Below are 24,361 nucleotides of genomic sequence, written 5' to 3'. Positions count from 1 at the left end.
ATATTTATATTTATATTCCCGCACTACAAATTCCACACAGTCACTTTACTGGTTTGCAGTTATATGTAGCATGTTGTGATGTTGTTGTTGTTGATGTTGTTATTATTGTCGCTCTATGTTGCACCTTATGTTCTTGGGAAACGCTATTTCATTTCACTGTATACTGTGTATATGGCTGAAATTACAATAAATTATCTTGAATCTTGAAATCTTGAATCTTGAATATTTGGAAAATTTGGGTAGTGAGAAATCTGTGAAGCATTGGTAATTGGTATTGGTATAACACTTGAGGCGTTTTTGTTGTTTAACCAATTAAAACAACTGCATTATCTGATCCTTCTCCATTTAATACCTGCATTTCTATTGCATTGTACCTTGGAATATGTTCTCCATTCAATACACAATACATAGTATTTTGGTCCTTTGGAAATGTTGTAGTGTAATAACAAAAGAGGAAAACATGCAAAAATGTTTTAATTTGTAATCCAACTTATACATACACAAGATAGCATGTCTTTTTCATGGAACATATCCAAGAAAATCAACAAAGTAACATAACATGAAAAAAACCAATATGTACATTTTCTATAAATTTACAGTGACAAGCCAATCAGGAGATACAGCGTATGCAAAGGCATATCATTAGCAGATCAATTCTGTTTTTGTATTGAAAAATTGTGCAACAAAACACAACCAGGTGACTACCGTACTTGGTGTCAGCTGCACAACTGTTGTGATTACAGCCAAAAGAGCACAAAATAAACAACAATTCTGGTATCACTATACACATGTTCTCTATAGCTTTGGAAAAGGTCCAGTTGATAAAAAAAACAACGTATACTCTTACATACCACTTTGTGTTCAGCTCAAGTCTTTGTTTGCTTAATCGGCTGAATTGACAGTAATTGAGTTCTAACACAACACACTCTGCTAACACTCAAATGGGGTGAAACTGTTCAGTTGTTTCATTGATTTTCCTGGTTGTAGAAAAGCCACTACAGCGAGAATTTGTGCAACACAATGCTTTCCACTTTTTGTCTGTATCTCTTTTACTACCTGTATACATTCAGAAATCCAATTGGGATATTGAAAGTGTAGTTATTATAGAATGATAATTGTATTAAGAGATTGTAGTTACACCTGTAACGTCTACAGGTATCAGAGTGGTCTTTTGAAAGTTATGAAGGAAGGACAAAGGCATCTAAAAAAACCATAACTATTTTGTCTGTTCTAGCGTGTTGCGGTGACTGGACTGGATGCCTGGACTCTCCTCATGGTTAACCAGCCAGCACCACATCATCAATTTAATATGATTTGCATGTATTTACCTGTATGTCAATTATGGCACCCATTGCACTCCTGACCATCCCTGGAAGAAGGGATCCCCTACTATGCGTTTCTTCTCAAGATTTCTTCCTTGTTAATTAAAGGGAGTTTTTTCTTGCCCTTGTGGGGGCTTGGGTAAAGGGGGTGTAATAAACATTTGGCCTGTTTAGCCCTTTGAGACTGTAATGGCGATTAAGGGCTGTACAAATAAAATTGAATTGAATTGAATTGAATCTGCAGTTCGCAATAAATACCTTGTTTGCCCTCATTTGTGTTTGACCAATGAAATGGTCAGGCAACAACAACAGAATGTGAAAGAACTAAACAGATAGGTAGCTCTATGGTCAACGTAGTAATGGTATCAGATGCAAATTAATGAGATGTCTATCCTTGCTGTGCAGAAGAGTTGTATTTATTTTTGACTGGTGCCATTTCCAAAGCTGTCTCTCACACAGGGTTTGTCCTTTGAAGCTTCATTCCAGTGTTTCTCTGTGGGAATGGTTTATACAAACAAAAACACACTCTGGCAATGGGATATGACCCAAACATGCCCACAGACACATGCAAAAAACACTCAAACACGCACACACACACACACACACACACACACACACACACACACACACACACACACACACACACACACACACACACACACACACACACACACACACACACACACACACACACAGAAACAGACAGATTCCTGGCAACACATTTTCATTTACAGTCAATGCCAAAGTTGCAAAAGTTCAGGAGCTTGAAAGCATTGAAAATAAAACAACCAACAAAATAAAAAAAATGTACAAAAAGGCACATTTTTACCCAGTGCTTCTGTACTGTGAGTTTCAAGTGTAAAATGAGCGTCTTCAGCATGGCTAGGTGCACTTGCAATCCTCATCTGCTGTTAACCTTAAGCTCCTCGGGGCCCCCGTGAGCGTTCCTAGCTAGCTGCTTCCAGGAAGCATATCAACTTGCATCACAAGGGTCCCCCGATGCCAGTCATCGCATATGCTCAGATCCGCCGGATCAGCTTACATGAACGCTAGCGTTGGCATTCAACTACTCCTCAATGCCACTGTCATGGAAATGCCGAGCACGCTAGAAAGTCAGCCCCGCATCGCGGTTCTTCTGTCCGCAACATGTTTTGTTGTTATTCATCAGACATCCTCGACAGTGCAGTCCCTCTGTAGGCTGTCCTCTAGAGAATTCGCACATGTTTCATTCCCACGTCATGTCCTTAATGATCCCTTCCATCAATAACAATCATATACCCCTTCCCCTACCCCCACAGCACCTGTGATAACTTCCCCCGTCCCCCTGTTGTGCAGCACCTCCCCTTCCCTCACTCCCATGTCTGACACCTCCATATCCTAGGCTCATCCTTCCCACCCTTCCCCCTACCCCTCCCTCTCCTCCTCGACTATCCTTATCACTCTGGAGTGGATCGGAGCACCGGGGGGAAGGGGGAGGTGTGCAGGTGGGGGCAGGGTAGGGGTGATGCAGCGGCGATGGAGCGCTGCGGACCTAGTCGTCACTGCCGCCACCGTACAGGTCGGCCAGCCGGTGGAAGCGGGGGCCCCAGTCCCCCAAGTAGTCGTACTCCTGGTCACCGCAGCTGGAGGACGAGTGAAGGGAGCTGAGGGAGCCAGCTGCCGAGCCGCTGCCCTCGTAGTCGAACACCAGCAGGGAGTCGTAGGGTGGCGCCGCTGGGTCGTTGTCCGCCGCCTTGAGGCCCTGCAGCACAAGACATGTCAAGTTCCCTCGTTAGCATTACCCTGAATCACGTCAGGTCCTCTCATTAACATCACCATGAATCATGTAAGTTCCCTCGCTAGCGTCACCCTGAATCACGTCCGGTCCACTCGTTAGCATCGCCCTGAATCATGTCAGGTTCTCTCGTTAGCATCGCCCTGAATCACGTCAGATCCTCTCGTTAGCATAGCCCTGAATCAATTAAAGTCATCTTGTTAGCATAGCCCTGAATCAATTAAAGTCATCTCTTTAGCATAGCCCTGAATTATGTCAGTTCCTCTCGTAAGCATCGCCCTGGATCAGGTCAAGGCCTCTCGTTAGTATCTCCCTGAATCATGTCTTTACCTCTCGTTAGCATCGCCCTGAATCATGCCAGTTCCCTCGCTAGCATCGCCCTGAATCACATCAGGTCCTCTCGTTAGCATCGCCCTGATCACATCAAGTGCTCTTGTTAGCATCGTCCCGAATCACGCCAAGGCCTCTCATTAGCATCGCCCTGAATCACGTCAGGTCATCTCGTTAGCATCGCCCTGAATAATGTCAAGTTTCTTCGGTAGCTTCGCCCTGAATCATGTCGAGGCCTCTCGTTAGCATAGCCCTGACTCACGTTGAGTCCTCTCGTTAGCATAGCCCTAAATCTACTCAAGCCCTCTCATTAGCATACCCATACAAGCAACATTTTTATTGATGATGATATGGGGTAAACCATTGAGTCCGGCACGAAGACTGCTTAGTCAGTCAGCACCTATTCGTTACGTACACAATCACACACTAATATGTAAGCAGTGCTATTAAACGTGGACAATCCCGACATGGGCGACATCAGACCAACTCACAATTAAGAACAGCATAGATGAAGTAAACAATTACAAAAAGCATAGAATGAATACAGAAAATAATAAATAAAAAAGTAAAATAAGCATATATTCAAGATATATAAAAATGTGGCAAACTGGCATACGCATCGTCGTTTGTGATAGGTTTGTCCGGAGGCTGGAAATGAGACAAAGGCAAAGTGAGGGGGCTTGGAGAACCCCCTCACTTGTGCATGTAGTGTTTTAGACAGAGACTGAAGAAATAAGAAGCTCTGCGCTGACAACCGACTCAACAACAAGTTTCATGACAATCTATTCTGTATTCTCCTGTATTCCTGAGAGGACGTGTGTGTGTTAGTGCTAGTGTGTGTGTGTGTCTGTGTGTGTGTGTGTGTGTGTGTGTGTGTGTGTGTGTGTGCGTGTGTGTCTGTGTTGTTGCGGTTTGCTCATCTATCTATAAATCCCTAATTGTCAGGAGGCTGAAATAACAGCAGGGGGCATGAGAGAGAATAGAATGGGGCGAAACCAAGGGAGGAGGACGGGAGGGGCTAAAAGGAGGGAGCAGGAGGTGGAGGGATGAGGGAGGGGGACAGAGGATTTGGGTCAGGGTGCACAGATGCTGGGTTTATTCCTCTGAGGAGATTCAGCAGATTACCTAGCCACATATAAAGATCTGTGTGTGCATGCAAAGACACACACTAATGTACCAATTTTTGTACCCATACACTCCCAGCACATACCACAAACACAACCCTATAGTCAACATCCACTTCCAATAAAAAAAAAGAAAAAAGAGGAGAGACAGAGAATAAGGGAGAGAGAGAGAGAATAAGGGAGAGAGAGAGAGAGAGAGAGAGAGAGAGAGAGAGAGAGAGAGAGAGAGAGAGAGAGAGAGAGAGAGAGAGAGAGAGAGACTTTTGGCTTTTGGAGCAGTGTCGGCTTGTCATGTCTGGCGGATTAAGCTGTCTAGAGCTACTCGCCATGTCTGACAGCTCCTGCCTCATTATTCAGAGTTCTGTTTGGCAGATGTCTTTATCCAACCTAACACACTGTAGATGCTTCATGAACACAAACGAACACACACAAACAACCCCTAACACCTTGCCTCTCACACAAATGCACACATACCTACCCCCCCCCAACACACACACACACACACACACACACACACACACACACACACACACACACACACACACACACACACACACACACACACACACACACACACACACACACACAATGCATATTACTGCATTTACTAATATTAATAATGGTTTATTAAATTATTGTATTATATTACCAAAAAGGTTTATGGAGGAATGTTTACTGTGTCTGTAAAGAGATATTATTACAATAAAACCAAGTGAAAAAGGAAGCAATATTCCAAACTATATTCCAATCATGCCTTGAACACTCACACGCTAGGTGTGACTGTGGCTGCAATGTCTGCATCATCCCCTTTGGGGGGATAATCAGCACAATCAGGAATGACAATGAATTTAACTGAAAAACCCTGAGATATCTCTCAGGGAAACAGCCCCAAAGTCTCTGGGATTATTTAAACACAGTGGATTTACCTCAGATGAATTAAAGAGGCTGTGACTACATCTGAAGATGGCTAATCCAGCTCATTTGCAGGCCTAATTAAGACTTTTATTAGGTCTGTCCGTCTGTCACCCCATTCTGCCCTGCTTAACCTCATTATAAACCTCTTGGGTCTGAAGACTCTCTTTGGCGCTTGTCCTTATCTTTCTACTAGTCAAACATCCTTCTATATGATTATTATCATGCTGTTATCTGTTCAAAAGGTGGTCAATAGAGGGATTTCAGGGACCTGCCGCCTTCGCAGGCGGATCAAACAGTAGATCTTCTACCTAGTGCGTTGTATGTTTGTGTGTTGTGCTTTACTTCCTTCCTTCCTCTCCTTCTTTCCTTTCAAAAATAACAATGGTCTCTAAAGACTTGTTAATTAGCCTAATCTTTATTCTGCGTCCAACGCACCTCGTGAATGAAGTCTCCGATGTCCCCCGGGTGGGGTGCGGCGGAGCGTACGGGGTACTGGTGGTCGTGGTGCATGGGCCTCTCGTCCAGGCGCCGGATGCCCACCTTCACACACTCGGCCTCCAGGGCATCGGGCTGCTGCAGCTGACTCAGGTCATAGTCCTGCAGGGGCATATGCAGCACACCACACACACACAAACACACAAACACACACACACACACACACACACACACACACACACACACACACACACACACACACACACACACACACACACACACACACATGCACGTACATGCACGCACGCACACATAGACATACATACACACACACACACACACACACACACACACACACACACACACACACACACACACACACACACACACACACACACACACACAAACATATAGTTAGAGAATAACAATGTTCTACATCCTATTGCTAAAAAAATGCACCGATTCCAGACAAAGAATCAGTTAAATCAGATAATATGATCGAAGATCATGTAAACAAAATGATTGGGGAATGTTTCGAGGGATGAATGTGATGTAAATGTTTGCCGCTGTATCAGGTATGTTTAAGGAGGGTTTAAATTCACAGAGGGACGTAGGCAAGAATTTGAGAAGGAAGCCATATATCATATGATGGACTGTGGTTATGATGGATAACCACAGAATCCACTCATGGCAGCTAATGTAACACATGGTTATAATAATGGAGGGAGGGAGTTTCAGTTAATAATGGATAAGGAGCATTGCAGATTTAAAAAATCTACGCGCAATCAAAACTGTTGTATATAATACTATTTACTGTGAGTGTAGAAATGTGAATAGAGTAGGTGAGGACACATATCTTACAGATGGGTTAAGACTGGACATTGGACAATATTTCACACTATTAGATCAATGATATCGATATATGACGTTTTTTTTCCTAATATCAAGGATATAATTCAGCACTCCGGGAAATCTGTGTGAGACATTGTTTAATGTGTGAACAGGTAAAATATAAAATAAATAAGCTCTCAATGAGCTATTGAGATAAGGTGCCCTATCTTGCGCCCAGCGCAATTGACTTTCTACCTGTACCTGTATTGTTGCTAGTTTGCACCCGCGCAAAGCAGATTTTCCCCCGCAGCAAACTCGCACCACTAAACCTGCGCCCTGAGAGGCGTGTCGGCGAAAAGCAGTGGCATGTTGTGGCGAAAATGATACATGGTGCTATCTTACAGATCAATTATGCAGCTACGCAACTGACCGAAAAATAGGTCTTGCACAAGCGGATAGCGCAGTTGTTGCTGCTATTTTGACGTACCATGGCAGGTCGGAACTGCTACATAAGCTTACACATCAGTAGGCTACACACAGCACAAACAGGCAAACGATTTGCCTAATTGAAATAGTATGATGGTGATGTACATGTTGGAAAAAATTCCATAAGGGCTGCATGAATGAATACTGTAGTAGGCTATGCCATGTGGTAAAATAATAATAATCACAGCAATAAACTCAAACAAATATCCCAGCCTTCCAAAAAATAATCTTGTTTTAGGATAAATGATAACGTTGGTTCAATTATTTGGGAAAGAACAGCTGATACAGCGGTAATAAGTTGTAGTTTTGAATCAATGCATCTGCAAACACAAATTTTCTTGACACAGAAATCGTCTACCAGCCCATAACCTTTAGGATTGATTGATTGATTGTATTTGTACATTGTAGTACATTGTTTTACCGCGAGTGAGTGTTAAAAAGAATAAATGAATGCAGGCGCGAATGTGTGTATGTGTAAAGAATGAATGAATGCGTGAGCGTGTGTGCGCATCCATCTGTTTAAACACACGCAAACTAAACAAGTCGATAATGATAATGTATACAATACTGGTAAGAAACTAGGTTTGTTAATGCATTGCCGCATATCATTAAATACACCCAGAGTTGCGGCCAAAGGACCGCAAATCATAGGTTTGTTAAGTTTTCTTTGCAGAAATTTACATGACAAATTGGTATTTCGGAAGTTGTAGAAGAAAACGCTATTCCATCTGAGAATCAAGCCATATTATTTGGCCATACACTGAGCCATTTGAAGTTTGAAATTCATGTAGCCATGCATATGTCTCAACGGAGACTGCAAACGCACTGTCAAAATATCCACTCGTCAGGTTCAAATGTGCTTATGGCTCTTAAAGGGGATGGGAGATGCACTCTCATTGGTTTATTGCAAGTTATGCCCAAATCACACCTTACGGGTAATTAGCCTACCTCAGGGCAACCCTTTTTAGATATGCGTCAGGCGTAAGAGTCATTTATTCGCCGGTATAAAAGCAACATCGCCATAGAACCACCCACAAAGCTACTTGCGTTTGGCGCTTTTCACTTGCGCTTCAGACCTTTAAAATAGGGCCCTAGGAAGCAATAATGTCATGCCTGATCACGTTGGGTAGAGGTGTTGCTGCACTGTCTCCACAGAGACAATGCAGCAATATCATCATGAGCAGTTCTAACTGGAGGGAAAGTGAAATCCGCAAGCTGCTGATCATGTGAGAGAAGGGGATGCAGTCGTAATAAAGAAAAACGTTGAAAGATGGCGTGATCTAGGACAGAGACGCAGAGGAGCTGTCCTTACGAGGCTTTTGTCGGGATAAAAAACCCTAACCCTAACCCAAATGTGGTCAGCAAATAAAGAACATGTTGGCGTTTTTGCACTTGTAAATAGTTAATAGCATTTGTAGCCTACACTCAGACGTGAACTCATTATTGCATGCGGGTGTCTTCATTCATAAAAAAAAAAAAACTTTCAGGAATATGCAAATTACTATAAAGAGGTCTAGACTCCATGCGCAGCCTCGCCCAAATTTCCTCGGTTTTACACAGGAAACTTGAGATAAGACGGTGAAATCGCCGGGCGTGCCAAGCCTCGACCGAACCGGATTGGCAGTGTAGAAAGGCCTTATGCTGGAGAGAGGGCAGTAGTGCGCACCTAAAAAAGCAGCCAACCACTCTTAAAACAGTATCACTGCACGTAGAAATGCGTAATGTCGGGTCACCATTGTTGTTGCATATAGGCCTATAGAGGGGGGGTTCCATTTAATTTAATATTGCATAGTTTCAAATAACTCCCGCCAAGCCCCACGCAGATTACGCGTGACCGTGACGAGTGTGTCTCTAACCTTCCGGGAGTTCAGACCCTCCAGGATTTCACGATGTTGCGATTTGCAACTTCAACCAATCAGCGCGAGTTCAGGGTGGTGAACTTTAACGCAATTTTAACCAACCACCGCAACTTTCCCGAAAATTTGACCAAACAGTTGGCGTCGTCTAGAACTGATGTCGACAAATTACCTTCCGCCTTACTTCCATGTCTACTACGTTCAAGCGATTCAAGCATTCATACTGCATGTGCGCATCCAACGTTTCACACTTGCCAACCAAAATAACTGCAAAAGATCGCGAAAAGCAGTATCTTGGTATTCACATGAAAGCGGGGGGATATTATTTTGCACTGCATGCAACATTGTGGAGGAACATAAGCATAAATCTTACATTAATAAGCTTTTTTTTTTTTTTTAACATAACTGCAGAACTGCAGGCAGGACGTCAGACGACGAGGCGGCAGATCACTATGACACAGGCTGTTGCATCCAAGTCAATTGCCAGCGCGAAGAGAATCAAGAATAAATTATTCACAGGATCATTTCTCAGTGTTTGTGTTCTTTTAATTAATGTTTTTTTCAGTAATAACTTAATATTTAACAAATTACTGGGGGAAAATTGCAGTAATAACTTAATATTTAACATCAGGAAAATCTTTCGCAACTTTTATCGCAACTTTCACTTCCTGTCGCACTGTAATCGCTAGGAATGGGAATCGAGTCAACCGATTCCTTGGAATCATTAGCAAGCCAGCTTAACGATTCCGCTTATCGGTTCAGGTCCCGGAAAATGCGTCATGACGTCACACACACGCTGCTTTGTTTTGATTCAGAACGCAGCAAACATGGCGCTGCCGAGGAAGAAGCGCATTGTGCGTTCACACCAAACGCGACGGGGCGACAAGATCCCATACAAAGTGAACGTAGAAACGTGTATCGGGCAAATTTTCTGCTAGAGAAAACCGGCGACAAGTTTTGATTTGTCGCGCCACACTTTCGCCGCGCACAGGCGAGCGCGTTCACGAGGATTTGTGCCGCGACAAATTCGCTAGAGTTGAAATATTTCAACTTTCACACGAATTTCGCGTGATGACAGCCAATCAGCGTTCAACAGCGTGACAACTGAGTGACATGTGTAACGTAACAGCCAATCAGCGTTCAACCATCAAACTCAGTGCAGTGCAGTCCGGGGGGAACTGCAGCATGGAAGAGAAAGTGATTGTTGCCGTTTGCGACTCCCGGGACTCTATATATAATAGTATATAATGTAATATAATTGTATAGATAATATCACGGCCAAAAGCTCTGTGCGCCTCCGGATGGCGCGGGGAGCTCTCGTAGGAAATGGGCTTCTCGGGGTTTGTTTACCGGCGTTGCTATGGTTTCCGGTCTTGTGGTTTCCAACAGTTTACTAGGTAGGCCCATCTAATAAATCTCTGTCTAATCAATACTTCATTTTGTTTATGTCAGTTGAATTTTGTTACAAGTTGAATGCAAATGAGCACTGTTAGTATTCCAAAAGGCACAAGCTCTTACTTGACTGTTTTCAGTCTGTGTTTTTAGTTTTATGGCACATAATGATGACATTTGGGCTTAAAAAGCCAAACATATATTTTTTTGTCTAGACCAATTGATTTGAAAATGTACAATTTCCTAATACTAGACGCACTTCTGATCAGATATTAAAGAGATTTAATACAAACAAATACATTTGTACTTATTTTCTCACCCAATGAGAATCGATAAGAGAATCGATAAGGAATCTAGTAATCGCAACAAAAACCTATAAAACACTGCAACCTTCATCGCAACTTTTGGGAAAAGCTGCAACAATGGAAAGGCCACAACAATCTCAAAAAAGGCCCGCGAAATCCTAGAGGGACTGAGTAGTAGCAGGATTTGATACAATTAGGGTTGTGAAAGAAAAAAAAGTTCACTGTGTCCGGCCCTTTACATTTAAGCTAACAGATATAGATATCTGATATTCAAAAAATATATGTAAAAAAAATTATATAACTTCAGAATAATCTGGCGAGCCAGTAATGGCTTGCGGGCCGCCAGTTGCCGACCACTGGTATAGTGGATAAAGGCCGTAGTACCACTACATATGGCTGGACATCTAGCAAGCTAGATGCACATAGACTTTGTCACTCTAACTGGGTCTTCATTCATTCAGACAGCTGGTGTCGGGAGAAGCCAAACGTACGCTTCTGTCCCTTCTCCTCTGCACCCCCGACCACCTCACTGGAAGGGTTTCATTCAGTATTTTGTTTGGGTAATTTGGTTTGAAATGTTCTGTAATGGTCGGTGGGCGTGAAACACAGACTTTGCCAAAAATGTTTGTTCTCTCCTTTGCTTTCACTATTGCTCTTTTCCACAATAAATAAACACAAGCAGATGAGAGGGTATTGCTGCAAGAGACAGATATACAGACAGAAATATAGATAGATGTATAGATAGACTTGAAAGTACATAAGAGATTGAAAATGTGTTCAGACTTTTTATTGCACCCACACATAAAAAGCCTAACAGTACTATACCTATGCATTCCACCTCATTAAACCAGTGTTCTAAATGTATTCTCTGAGCCAGGGCAGCACTGCCATTTGTGTCGTTGAGTGCTTGATTTTACAAAGTTTTGGGAACTTACAGCACTTTTCCCCTACTTTCAGATTATAATATAGTACTTTTACTTAGGCTAAGTTTTGCAAACTATGCATGTTTCCATTATTATCATCCTTGAATATGGGAAAATGTTTGGCTATTTTTTAGCGATTCAGGGCCAGATGATTTATAATGTGCGAAGCTTCGAGAGAATGGGACAGTAGAGTCTGATGCAATATTGCAAGATAAATACACACTGACAAAAAAGAAGCAAGATGAATAGAGAAGAAAGAAAGGAAGAGATATGGGCCCATGTGTATGTGTCTGAGTATATGTGTGTGTATTTGTGTGTCTGTATGCATTTGTGTGTATGTCAGCGTGCATGTGGTGTATGTGTATATGTCCGTATGAGTGCGTTTGTTTGTTTTTTATGTGAATGTGTGTATGAAGGTGTCTGTGTGTGTTTATGCATAGATATATATGTGTGTGTGTGTGTGTGTGTGTGTGTGTCTATGTGTGTGTCTGTGTATGTGTATGCTAGGGGTGTAACGATTCATGCGATGCATCGATGAATCGATTGTCAGTCCTACCGATTCAACTAAATTGATCTGCTAAAATAAATAAATAGAATGAATCGCTTTGGCTTCACCAATAATCGATATAAATGCTTTAAATCGTATGAATCGATTATGATTAATGTTTTAAGACTTAGTTTACACGTTTATTTTGTGAAGTGCAGCTCGGTAATCCGTAACTCTGTCATCAGCTAGTCAGCTTGCAAGGAAGTCCCACGGGTGTTTTTTTTCTCCCTCACCCTCTACTGGTGCATTTCAAACATGGCAGAGAGTGGCGTCGAGATTGTTAATGCACCAGCAAACTTGAAATCCAAAGTGTGGAAGCATTTTGGCTTCGCAAAGAATGATGGTAAAATTGACAAGGGGTGTCACATTATTGCATGTTTATTTCACGGATATAGAATTTCGGTTCAAAGTTACTGAATCGAATCGTGGTTTGCAGAATCGAATCGAATCGTTCCAACAAAACAAAATTGTCCTTGAATCGAATCGCCAACTACTGAATTGTTAATCGAATCGAATCGTCTGAAGCCAAAGATTCACACCCCTAGTGTATGCCATAGAAAGAGATCAAGACAGAGAAAAATGGCGGATGATTAGAAAGACGAAGAGGTGAATTACCTGGTCTTCCTCTCCTCCCCCCTCCTCGTCGTACTTCAGGATATTGTCTCGCACGTCGTCCTCTGGGTCGATGAGGAGCTGCTTGGCCTGCCGTTCTTTGTCCCTCCTTTTCATCCACATCACAAACATCAGCACCATCACTGCAGCAGGGAGACAGGGGCATACTCATTCAAAACACTGTAGAGCAGAGTGCTTGTCAGGGGCTGAATGGACGTTTCTCTGGTCGAACCCGACCGATGGTCATCCTTCTCCTCCTGAGCAGTTAGTATGTTTTGGTTCAAAAGCTCCAAAAATGTGTTCACAGTGTTAATTTGAATAAATGCTCAGCAAAACGCTTTTACTCAAAATGGCACATAAACGGCATGCTGTTGATTTGTGACTTGGATCACTCCAATTCACTTGAGGAAACTTATCTCCTGGGCCCTGAGGGACGGCCCCCGCACACCATATGTAAAGGGGGGTCGCTGGGGCCGGCACTGCGTATCGGCTTGCTTTAGTTGTCAAAACATAACGTGATTTTAATGATAATTCTAGTTAAATATTCTTTATTATGTTTTCCGCGGTGGCGCTCCAACTAGTTAGTTAGCGATGTTCCCGGGAAGAGTAACGGTGTTTCCCGATGCAACCACGCTATTTGCCGATGTTATAACGATAGCTGCTGATTTAGCCATCGGTCACCATCTGGGCCCACTATCGGGTAGGTGTAAACAGGGCATAACTGTTTTAGGTTTGTAATAACTCAGATTTTGTGTACTTCCTAGGAAAATAGGCAACCAATTCTTAGAAAAACCTATTATCCAAGGTTTATGTTGGTAACAGCCCAAGTTTAGTGATGTACTATCTGGAAATTACCATACTACTTTCCAATAAAATACCTTTTCTTAGTTATTATTCATAGCTACACCCATTTAGAAAGGGTTTATTCGATTTAGCACTATGGAATAACTTACCTGGTAACAACCTCCGCAGGAACAGTTTTCCTCTAGTGTCATGGTACATCTTCTTAAATACTGGGTACGAAGCCGTTTGTTTCCATGGTATTACCAGGTTCTTACCATATAATTTATAATAGATACATTCCATTGTCCATGCAGTCAACACAAACTTGTACCATGTACGTTCTGCGACGTTACCAAGTAAAACTCGACAATTTACCCAGTAAGTAAGCTGAAACTGTACTGTAAAAGGAAGCCTTGTTTGTTTCCATGGTATTACCAGGTTCTTACCATATAATTTGTAATACATTATTCCCATTTACATGCAGTCAACTCAAACTTGTACCATGTACGTTCTGCGACGTTACTAAATAAAACACGACAATTTACCCAGTAAGTAAGCTGAAACTGTACTGTAAAAGGAAGCCTTGTTTGTTTCCATGATGTTACCAGGCTCTTACCATATAAGTTGGAACTGGTTATTGCCTTATCCATTCAATCAACACAAACTTGTACCATATATGTTCTGCAACGTCGTTCACCAGTAGTTAAGCACTTTAATTGTTCGCCGGATATTCGGTTTAGCCCTTAATGTATTGCACTTATGTTGATGAATCCGATTGGGTGGTAAACCGAAAATCCGGCGAATATCAAACCGGAGGCTAACTTGCACCTGTTGAGGTGGCATGCTCCGGTAGAGCTGCTCTTTAGCATCACGCTAACCGGGGCTAACAGAGCCTGTCTCTCCCCGTCCTATTAACTGTACTTCTGGGAGAGAGCCCGATTAAATCCGGAAATTTTTAATAAGTTGGGTGTTATAGGTTTTAAACAACATGTCTGAGTTGTTTGAATGACAGAAGCTCTGCTAGCTCGATGCTAAAGTGCTAACCGGAGCTAACAGCCTGTCCCCTCCCATCCTATTAACTGTATTTATGGCTATACCTTTTTCTCTTTTTAATATGACCAAACACAATGGCCAGAGGTCCAGCATCTTTTCTTAACTGATAAACAAAATAATCTTTGAGTTCTACATGTTCTAGAAATGTTCATTAATTGACAGTCCTAATGTTTATTTTCTTGTCTTCTGATTCTTTATTACAGTATGGAAGGGGAGATTTGGAGGTACCTGGTCAGGCCTGGGTCAGCCTACAAATCCCAGATGTGGAGACTGCAGGGATACTTCACAGAGAAGACACTAAAGAGCCATCTCTCATTCATCGAGTGGACTCATTGGTTTGCGAATGACCACAAAGATGCTCCCATTGGCAGATTGCTGCATGGCATTCGCCACTTATTCAAAATGTAGAGGTTGAAGCAGTCTTCATTGTGGTCACTTGCCATAATACTGTCATGTTTTTTATCAAAACACCACCAGTAACATTTAAATTGAGTTGATGTGGACAGCTCTTTTTTTTGTCAGATTTTTTCAATATTCAGTGCCTGTTTGTGAGATATGCATTGTTTTTAAGATAAGCCTTTGATTTTGTTTAATTTTAATATGCCTTTCATCAACAGTGGTTTGGGGTTTTATAACAACAATTAAAGTTCTTAACTACTGGTGAATGACGTTGCAGAACATATATGGTACAAGTTTGTGTTGATTGCATGGAAAAGGGAATAACCAGTTACAACTTATATGGTAAGAGCCTGGTAATACCATGGAAACAAACTAGGCTTCCTTTTACAGTACAGTTTCAGCTTACTTACTGGATAAATTGTTGTGTTTTACTTGGTAACGTCGCAGAACGTGCATGGTACAATTTTGTGTTGACTGCATGGAAAAGGGAATAATGTATTACAAATTATATGGTAAGAACCTGGTAATACCATGGAAACAAACAAGGCTTCCTTTTACAGTACAGTTTCAGCTTACTTACTGGGTAAATGTCGTGTCTTACTTGGTAACGTCGTAGAACGTACATGGTACAAGTTTTACGTTGACTTCATGGACAATGGAATGTATCTATTATAAATTATATGGTAAGAACCTGGTAATACCATGGAAACAAACGGCATCGTACCCAGTATTTAAGAAGATGTGCCATGACACTAGAGGAAAACTGTTCCTGCGGAGGTTGTTACCAGGTAAGTAATTCCATAGTGGTAAATCGAATAAACCCTTTCTAAATGGGTGTAGCTATGAATAATAACTAAGAAAAAGTATTTTATTGGAAAGTACTATGGTAATTTCTAGATAGTACATCATTAAACTTGGGCTGTTACCAACACAAACCTTGGATAATAGGTGTTTCTAAGAATTGGTTGCCTAATTTTCTAGGAAGTACACAATATCGGAGTTATTACCAACCTAAAACAGTTACAACTACAGGGTACTTAGTTGAGTTGATGGGTAATAGTGGAGGTTTTACTAAGTACTTCAGCTGTATTTCCTCTTTATTTACCTTCTTATTACCAGTGGTAATTACACAGTAATACACTATAATTTACCGGATAATTCCTCTGTATTTACCTTCTTAATACCAGTGTTAATTACCCAGTAATACACTATGATTTACCATGTATTTACCGGGTAACTACCTCTGTATTTACCTTCTTATTACCAGTGGTAATTACCCAGTAATACACTATGATTTACCATGTATGTACCGGGTAAATACCTAGTAATTAGGGGACTGCAAAAGGAAGGGTTACCCAGATGGGTAAACCAAGACAAAATATTCCAAAAAGCCCGTCCTACTTATGATGAATGGAACTGATTGGCTATGAATAAACATGAACTGAACAGGGAGGTTTTTTCTTTTTCCTTTTCTGTAAATCGGTCACCCCCAATAGCACATGTGTGATTTTTCTTGTTGGGTGTATAGTGCAAGTCCTTCTGTGCAATTTCATGGAACCTTTCCACAATGTCCAAACCACCTTATTTGTACTCTAATACTTTGGAAGCCGCATGTCATTGAAGATCTTCCATAACAGCGTCGGACCCAGACCGAAGAGTGGATCAGAAAGCCACTCTTGTTGTCGCAGCAACCTTATGTAATGTTGAAGTTGAGATTTTTGTCTTTTTAAAATCAAACTTGCACCGCCTTAACCAGAGAAATGATAAGGATAAATGATCAGTTGATGAAAATGTAATTCTGAAGTAATTCTCCACCGGCTCCGATTCAGAAGGGAAAGATACGCAGTATAATCCTTTATTAATACGGTGTTCCCAGAAACCGCAGGGTTCTCAGAAGAACATCCATCCGTGGGAAATCGTCCACACCACCTCTCCACCCCTACAGACCACCATGAAATTGACTGACTTTATTTCCTATCGTCAATTTGCGTTAACCCTGAAGGAAATGGATCTCAGGAGCATTGCTCGAAGCCTTTGAAACTCACATCTTACTTATTCTGTGGACTTTGAGGGTTTATGCGGATGTACAAGTTTACACGTGTGTCCGAACGCAGGGCATGCTCACCCAGCATCACGATGATACAGATCAGGATGGCGATGATGGCCCCAGTGCCCAGGCCGGCGGCGATGATGCGCTCCATGTCCACGCAGTCCCCGTGCTGGTCACACTGGCATACCTTGACGCGCAGGTAGGAGGTGTTTGACATGGGCAGGTTGCCCGAGTCTGTGATGATGACGGGTACCGTGTAGATGCCGCTCTCCAGGAAGCCGATGCGCAGGCGCAGCTGAGCTTGTTCACCTGGGGTTCGGAGGATCATTGGAAAAAAGTAATGGAGAATTGTATGCATTATTTACTAATCGCTGTGGGTGTGTCTCTGTGTTTTTATTTGTCAAACCCAATTCAAAAAATATGGTTTGGATTGAACTATGTCGAACTAAGACTATATGATGATTTCTGAAGAAAATGTGGGTGGTTGCACAGGTGCCCCATTAACACACTAATTATTAAGAATTAATTATTAGCACATATGCTAACAGGCTAGCATGCTAATATAATATGTTGATGAACAATATAAGCAATAGGATAGGGTTCCTGGTCTATCTAATCCATACAGCGCCCATACTGACCGTTGAGACGCATGAGCGTCCAGTTGCGGCGGGTGTCCAGGGGCCGATTTGCCAGCTCGAAGGCAAAGGGGCCGGCGTTGGGTATCAGGTCGGGGTCGCTGGCTGTGATGTTGATGCCGTTGGGCTCGGGCCGCTCGCACATCTCCACCTCAGGGGGGAAAACGTGCGGCGCATTGTCGTTGATGTCCAGCAGGTATATCTGCAGGGTGCCTGTGCCACTGGCAGGGGGGTTTCCTGGAAGGAGACGCATCATACAGGGTCAAATACATAAATACATTGTGGCGTGAGGGGGGTGTTGGGTGTGGTGGGCTTAATGACGTTACTCACTACAAATGCTCACCCCCCCCCCCATGACACTGGGTTCGTCCGGTGAACGCCCAGGCTGTCTGCAGGGAGCCAACCAAGCAATATGGTGGTGTGCATTTGTTTATATGTGTGTGTTGCGGAAAGCACATTGGCATTCAGTGTTGGCCGAGTAAAAGACTGTTCGCAAACCTCCAATGTTCTCCTTCCTTAGAGCCCGGCAGAGGCTCTATGGCTACATAAATCAAAGAAAATACAATTGCTGGTTGTCATATATCCCTCCAACAGCTACCCTATAAAAAAGTACAAAGACATCATGAAGTAAATGAGGTTTATTATGTTCCACGAGATTACTTAACACTCATTATTGTATTGCTATTAATATTTTACAAAATTCATACAAAGTCAAAAGTAATGCTACGCATGCAGCTCCACTACAAGGCTAACAAATAGGTATTGTTGCGTGATTATCAAAACATTGCGTTTGTTCGCAGTATTACATCAGATGATTTCTGGTGTGTGGACACAATATTGTGGGCTGGTCATGGAAAGAGGACTGGCGATATGTATCATGAATCTCAATATCCCACAAGAACTTCTAAAAAAGTGTGTGGGTAAGAATTGACGATTGGCAAGTTGGCCATGGATTTTATTATGATCATATTGCCAATTTAATCTAAACCAGGGGTCGGCAACCCGCGGCCCGCGGCCCATGGGCCGCATGTGGCCCTTTGGCGCCGCCCTTACGGCCCTTTGGATAAAATTAAATTAACTCTACATTTATGGGATTAATTTTCCTATGATTGTTGTAGGCCAAAAGTCAATCCTACATTATCAATATGTAAAAAATATTGCTTGTATATGGCATGAAAAAATAAAGAATCTGAAAAAAAACATGAAACTGGATGAGAAATGTAGGGGGTGTTTGATTATCTCAATATAGCAAGTTGTAACACTGAGTTAATATAGTTTTTTGCTCATGCAGGCCCCAAGTGTTGCTGGGAATCAATGCAACAAGACTACTAAGCACTCAACTGGACATCTCACATCTCATCTTCGTCCGCTTCTCAACTGGACAGTCACAATTAAATTGTTTGAAATGTTTATCAGTGTTGTTATTTTAAAGCAGGGTTAGGTTGATATTTTCTATGAGGCAATGATATTCAATTCATTTGCACAAACACGGACCAAAACCGAAGGGCCTACTCAATTTCAACTTAAAAACCTGATAGTGGATTTTTCCTGCATTTCTCCCTCATTTCTTGTTAGATGTTAACATCCACTCAAATGCTTGTTTTGTAGCCCATGTTTTATTGCAATTGCATGTATTCAGTGCATAAACTCCAATTGTGGTATATGCCTACACAGGCTATTTAACTGCTATAGTAGCTAAATAGCGTATTACAACAAATATGCGGCCCCATACAGCCATCCACACCCCTTTTCTAACCAACAATGGCCCTTTACAAAGAAAAGGTTGCCGACCCCTAGTCTGAACGGAGGTAGTCTGGAAGAAAACACAGGAACATGTTCAAGGTCACCTAGAGAAAGCTCAAACCCACTCCCCTTAAATAATCTTTTTTTTGTTTGTGTGAAAAGCTATGTTTGCATATTGCTTAAGCCACATCACAGGAGGTTTACGCTAAAAGGATCCCGGCCTAGTGCTTGCCAACATGAGTAGAGGCTGAGGAATTATAGGACAGGGCAAAAATACTGTAATTTGCCTAGTGAGAAAGGCAACAAAATCTAATCACAAGGAATCACCTGAGACCCATTTGGAGTTGGGGCAAAGTGGAGGACGTTCAACCTTGAATGATTTTTTGTCTCAGGAACAGATAAGTATCTCTCTGTGGCCGTGCATCCAGAACCCAGCTGGAGGTCATAAACACCCCGGCAGAACAGACTGTCGGCCATTCAATGTATGAGACAGTTGGGTGAAAGACTACCTGACAGGCAGACTACAATCTGTGAGGCTGCAGGACTGTGTGTCACGTGGGGTGGTTACATGGCCAAGCGAATGTGCTGGTTCACTTCCTGTTCACCATTTGGTATTCTGACTTAGGGTACAATTCTTTCTTGTCACCTACAGATGTTTTCGGATGTCTCTGTGATTGGTCGATCAGTTGGGGTGGATGCATAAAAGACTGGTTGGTGACTTTGCTAAGGGGTGCAGCAGCTGAAACCATCTGCAGCTCAACACAGGGAAAACCAGGACGTTGGCGACAGACAAGAGCCCCAGTCACCTGTGTGACTATCCATGGGGAGCTGGTGCAATCCTATAAGTGCCAGGGGGTTCCCCTGGATGGCCTTGGCAAGATGGACATGCCTGGGATCACTGAAGCAGCATATGAAAGAGCCTGAGCCCCGGAGGCTCGTAAACCAGTTATTTGCGTTGTGTGCTCCGAAAGCAGCCTATAAGCCGTGGAAGCTGACGGGATGGACAAACTGATTGGGGCAGACCTTGCCTTGGTATGAGGGGCTTCAGGTGAGAGGAAGGTGACTGAACCGCTGGCCATCGTGGACGAGACCTCTCATCCACTGCGTGATACTCTGGACAGGCAGAGCAGCAGGTTAAGCAGGAGACTCGCCTTGGTGCCGTACAGAGCTCCATCTGAGATCCTTACTGCTTACTGCCATCAGACTTTCAATGCCACAGACTTTTCCCTCCACTTTATGCACATCACTGTCTGCGACTTACACATATTAACCCGACACCTCGTTTTATTATCATTGCATACATACTAGAGCCCGACCGATTTATCGGTGGGCCGATATTATCGGCCGATATTAGGCATTTTCCAAACTATCGGTATCGGCAATTATAATGGTGGATTAATGAATGTATCTATCATTTTTTTTTCATATCTTAAGTTTGCATATTTTGACATTTTATTTATCAGAACTTGTGTTTGAGTGTTTGTGTGTGTGTGTGTGCGTGTGTGTGTGTGCGTGTTTGTGTGTGTGTGTGTGTGTGTGTGTGTGTGTGTGACATCAGCGAGTGAGTGGACGAGTGAGGAGAGCAAGCGCTAGTGTGTGTGTCAGTTTAGTGAAGTAATGAACGAGTCCGGTTGTGATAATAGAAGAATAGAAAAATAAAGTACCCAGCCTGTCAAGAATCGTTGGCCGCTACATTCCGACCATATTCCGACCTATAAGCAGACCCACTGCCGGTCAAAGTGAAGGGTGTTGCCCCCGAGAGAGCCTCGGCCCTGGAGGGAACGTCTCCCCTGTGCTCCTCGACTACGGTCTGGGAGCCGACAGCAGGAAAGGTGTAACACTAACCATCTCATAGTTGGAGGCGGAGCGCAAGAGGGTATACGTGCTCCAATAGTGCGAATTAAAAATAAAGCACATATATTTGAATATTTGAGCGACATCTTTTCTTTGTCATTATTGGATGTCAAATAACGGTCTACTGAAGGGGTTGTTATTTAACGCCAGGCGACGTCTACCGAACGTCTAATGTTGACACCCTTCGGACCTCGCCACGGAGGCGGGCTGCGAATGCGTCTGCCACCGTTGCCTCAAGCCGACAAGGGCCCATCTCACAGAAAGCAGATGAACCAGACACTCTTATTATAGGAGACTCAACCATCAAGGATATAACCGGTAAGAAGATCAAAACTTGCAACTTCTCATATGGAATGGTTAGTGATATCAACCAGAAACTAGCCACAATCATATTTGAAAACCCCAAAATCTCACAGATTATTGTGCATGCAGGATTTAATGATATTCAAAGAGAACAGTCAGAACTTCTGAAGAGGGATTACACTGATCTATTGGATACACTGGACAAAATACACTCATCAGTGGACCCATATCAGCAGTTGACAGGGGAATAAACAGATTCAGTCGTCTACTTGCACTGAATACATGGCTTTCCAGAGTCCGCAATGAAAGAGGAAGGGGCTTTATTGACAATTTGAACTTATTCTGGGGGCGCAAATATCTTTTCAGAGCAGATGGCCTACACCCAAACAGGTTAGGCTCAAAACTGTTAAGGGACAATCTTCTCTTCTCGCTTTCCCACAAATCTCCATGGTCTGACGCACAGGCCACAGTCAGACCACAGGTTGAGAAGAAGCGAGACTACAGCCTCCCCCACACATCTACTCTGCCACTATCTGACACACATAGCAGACAGCTCACAGACCTTGAAGAGAGACAACAGCCCGCCCGACGCCATCAACACTGTGCCTTCCCCCATCGCTGATGCTGGCTTGGCGAGGAACGGCCACCCCCCTCCTCTGCATTCCCCCATCGACGATGACGTCCAGCCTCATCTCTCCCATAGCCACAACAACAACTCCAGCCCCAATGACTCCTCCCTTTGCGATTTTCCAGCTGAATTTAAGAAACTGGAATATGTTGGCATCAAACTTGCATCTATGTCAATGATAGCATCGCCAGGTCATGGCCACAGGCTGATAACACCCAAGAGGATGGCGCCCCAGCGCCCCCCCTGTACTGATAGTGTTCCTGAGTAATACTGAGACAAAAAAGGGTTCAGCCGTAGACACAGTATAAAGGAAGTTTCACATAATCTGCTGAACCCAAGGTTGCCTACGTCAAAACAGGGCAACTTTTGCATTCATGCTGTAACCACTAAGAGAGTAAACAAAGGGAAACTTAGACACACTGCTAACCTCACAAATCTCATATCTATTGCCTCCAAACCAAAAACAACCTTAAAGCCTATCAACAACACCAGGATGGCTCTACTTAATGTGAGGTCTCTTAATAACAAATAATTTTTAGTTAATGATTTTATTACCACTTCTAAACTGGATTTTATGTTTTTAACTGAAACATGGCTGGAACAAAATAACAGTGCAACCGTTCTGATAGAGACAGCTCCTCCCAACTATAACTTTTTTGATGCATGTAGATCTGGAAAAAGAGGTGGAGGGGTTGCTGCTGTATTTAAAAATGTATTTCAGGGGAAACAGATGTTATATGGTGATTTTCCATCATTCGAATACCTTAGTGCTGTATTGAAATGCTCCCCCAGAGTTCTCCTATTAATTATTTACAGGCCACAAACGATGACTTCACAGAATTATTGTCTAGCATCTCCACAGAATTTGACTGTCTAGTTATAACTGGTGACTTCAATTTTCATACTGATGATTTGAATGACAAGTGTGCAAAAAAACTTTTTAACATTTTGGACACATTTGAACTGTCTCAACATGTGAAAGAGGCTACTCATTGTAAGGGGCACACTCTAGACCTGGTTATCACAAAGGGCCTCAATGTTTCTGATCTCTCTGTGACTGATCCTTCCTTGTCTGACCACCTTTGTGTTTTCTTTAACATATCTTTTATTCCCGACATACAGACAAAATCAAATACTGTCAAAAAACGGTATATCAATGAAGATTCTAATATACTTTTTAAAAAGGCCATCTCCTTGCTACCACCTCTCAACCCATGTTCTGCTGATGATCTTGTAGAAGACTTTAATTTGAAAATTTTGAAAGTCATAGATGTCATTGCACCTTATAAGGTTAAAACGATTTCTGGAAAGCAAAAGGCACCCTGGAGAAAAGCTGCTTCTGTAACAGCAGAGGAAAAAGAATGCAGGAAGGTTGAACGCATCTGGCGTAAAACAAAACTTCATATTCACCATGATATCTATGAAGAGAGCCTCCTTGCCTACAATTTAGACTTAAAAAATGCTAGAGAAACATTTTTCTCCAATATCATTAAAACCAACACTAATAATGCAAAAACCCTATTTGCAACTGTTGACAGACTGACCAACCCCCCAAAACAAATTCCACCTGATCTCCATTCCACGCAGAAATGCAATGAGTTTGCAGCTTTTTATACTGTTAAAATTGAAGGCATCAGACAAGCCATCTCAATATCTCCACTTCAAACCAAAATGTTGGACTACCACCCTGTTCAGGCAAAAGTAACGCGGCAAGGATGGCATGCTTTAATGTTATAGACTCTCAAAATCTTGTGGAAACTGTGACACAACTAAAGCCATTCACCTGTTGCCTTGATACTTTACCTGCCAACCTCTTTAAGAATGTTTTCGACTGCCTAGCAGTAGACATATTGCAGATAGTTAACAACTCTCTCCAGTCAGGCAATTTCCCAAAAGCTTTGAAAACTGCTATTAAACCCCTTTTAAAAAAGCGGAGCCTAGATGCCTCTATTATTAACAACTACAGACCAATATCAAATCAACCCTTCATAAGTAAAATCATTGAGAAAGTTGTCCTCCAGCAACTTAATCACTTCCTGGCATCAACTGGTTGCTATGACA

The 24,361-nt window shown here is 42.5% G+C and overlaps 1 protein-coding gene across 1 annotated transcript in view; it reads right to left on the bottom strand.

The window, feature by feature from the left end:
- Positions 1-456: 456 nt before the first annotated feature.
- The window catches only part of LOC115555565 (cadherin-2), a 77,534-nt gene continuing 53,629 nt past the window's right edge, over positions 457-24,361 (bottom strand). Inside the window, exons 12-16 of the mRNA XM_030372502.1 lie at positions 17,776-18,009; positions 17,213-17,446; positions 12,856-12,995; positions 5,901-6,062; positions 457-3,063 (exon numbers count right to left, since the gene is read on the bottom strand). Coding sequence (XP_030228362.1) covers positions 2,854-3,063; positions 5,901-6,062; positions 12,856-12,995; positions 17,213-17,446; positions 17,776-18,009 — 980 coding nt within the window. The 3' untranslated portion in view covers positions 457-2,853. The remainder of the gene's footprint in view (positions 3,064-5,900; positions 6,063-12,855; positions 12,996-17,212; positions 17,447-17,775; positions 18,010-24,361) is intronic.

This window comes from Gadus morhua, chromosome 12 (genome assembly GCF_902167405.1).
Source record: "Gadus morhua chromosome 12, gadMor3.0, whole genome shotgun sequence".
NCBI classification, from domain to species: Eukaryota; Metazoa; Chordata; class Actinopteri; order Gadiformes; family Gadidae; genus Gadus; species Gadus morhua.
This window is presented reverse-complemented; position numbering and strand designations above follow the sequence as displayed.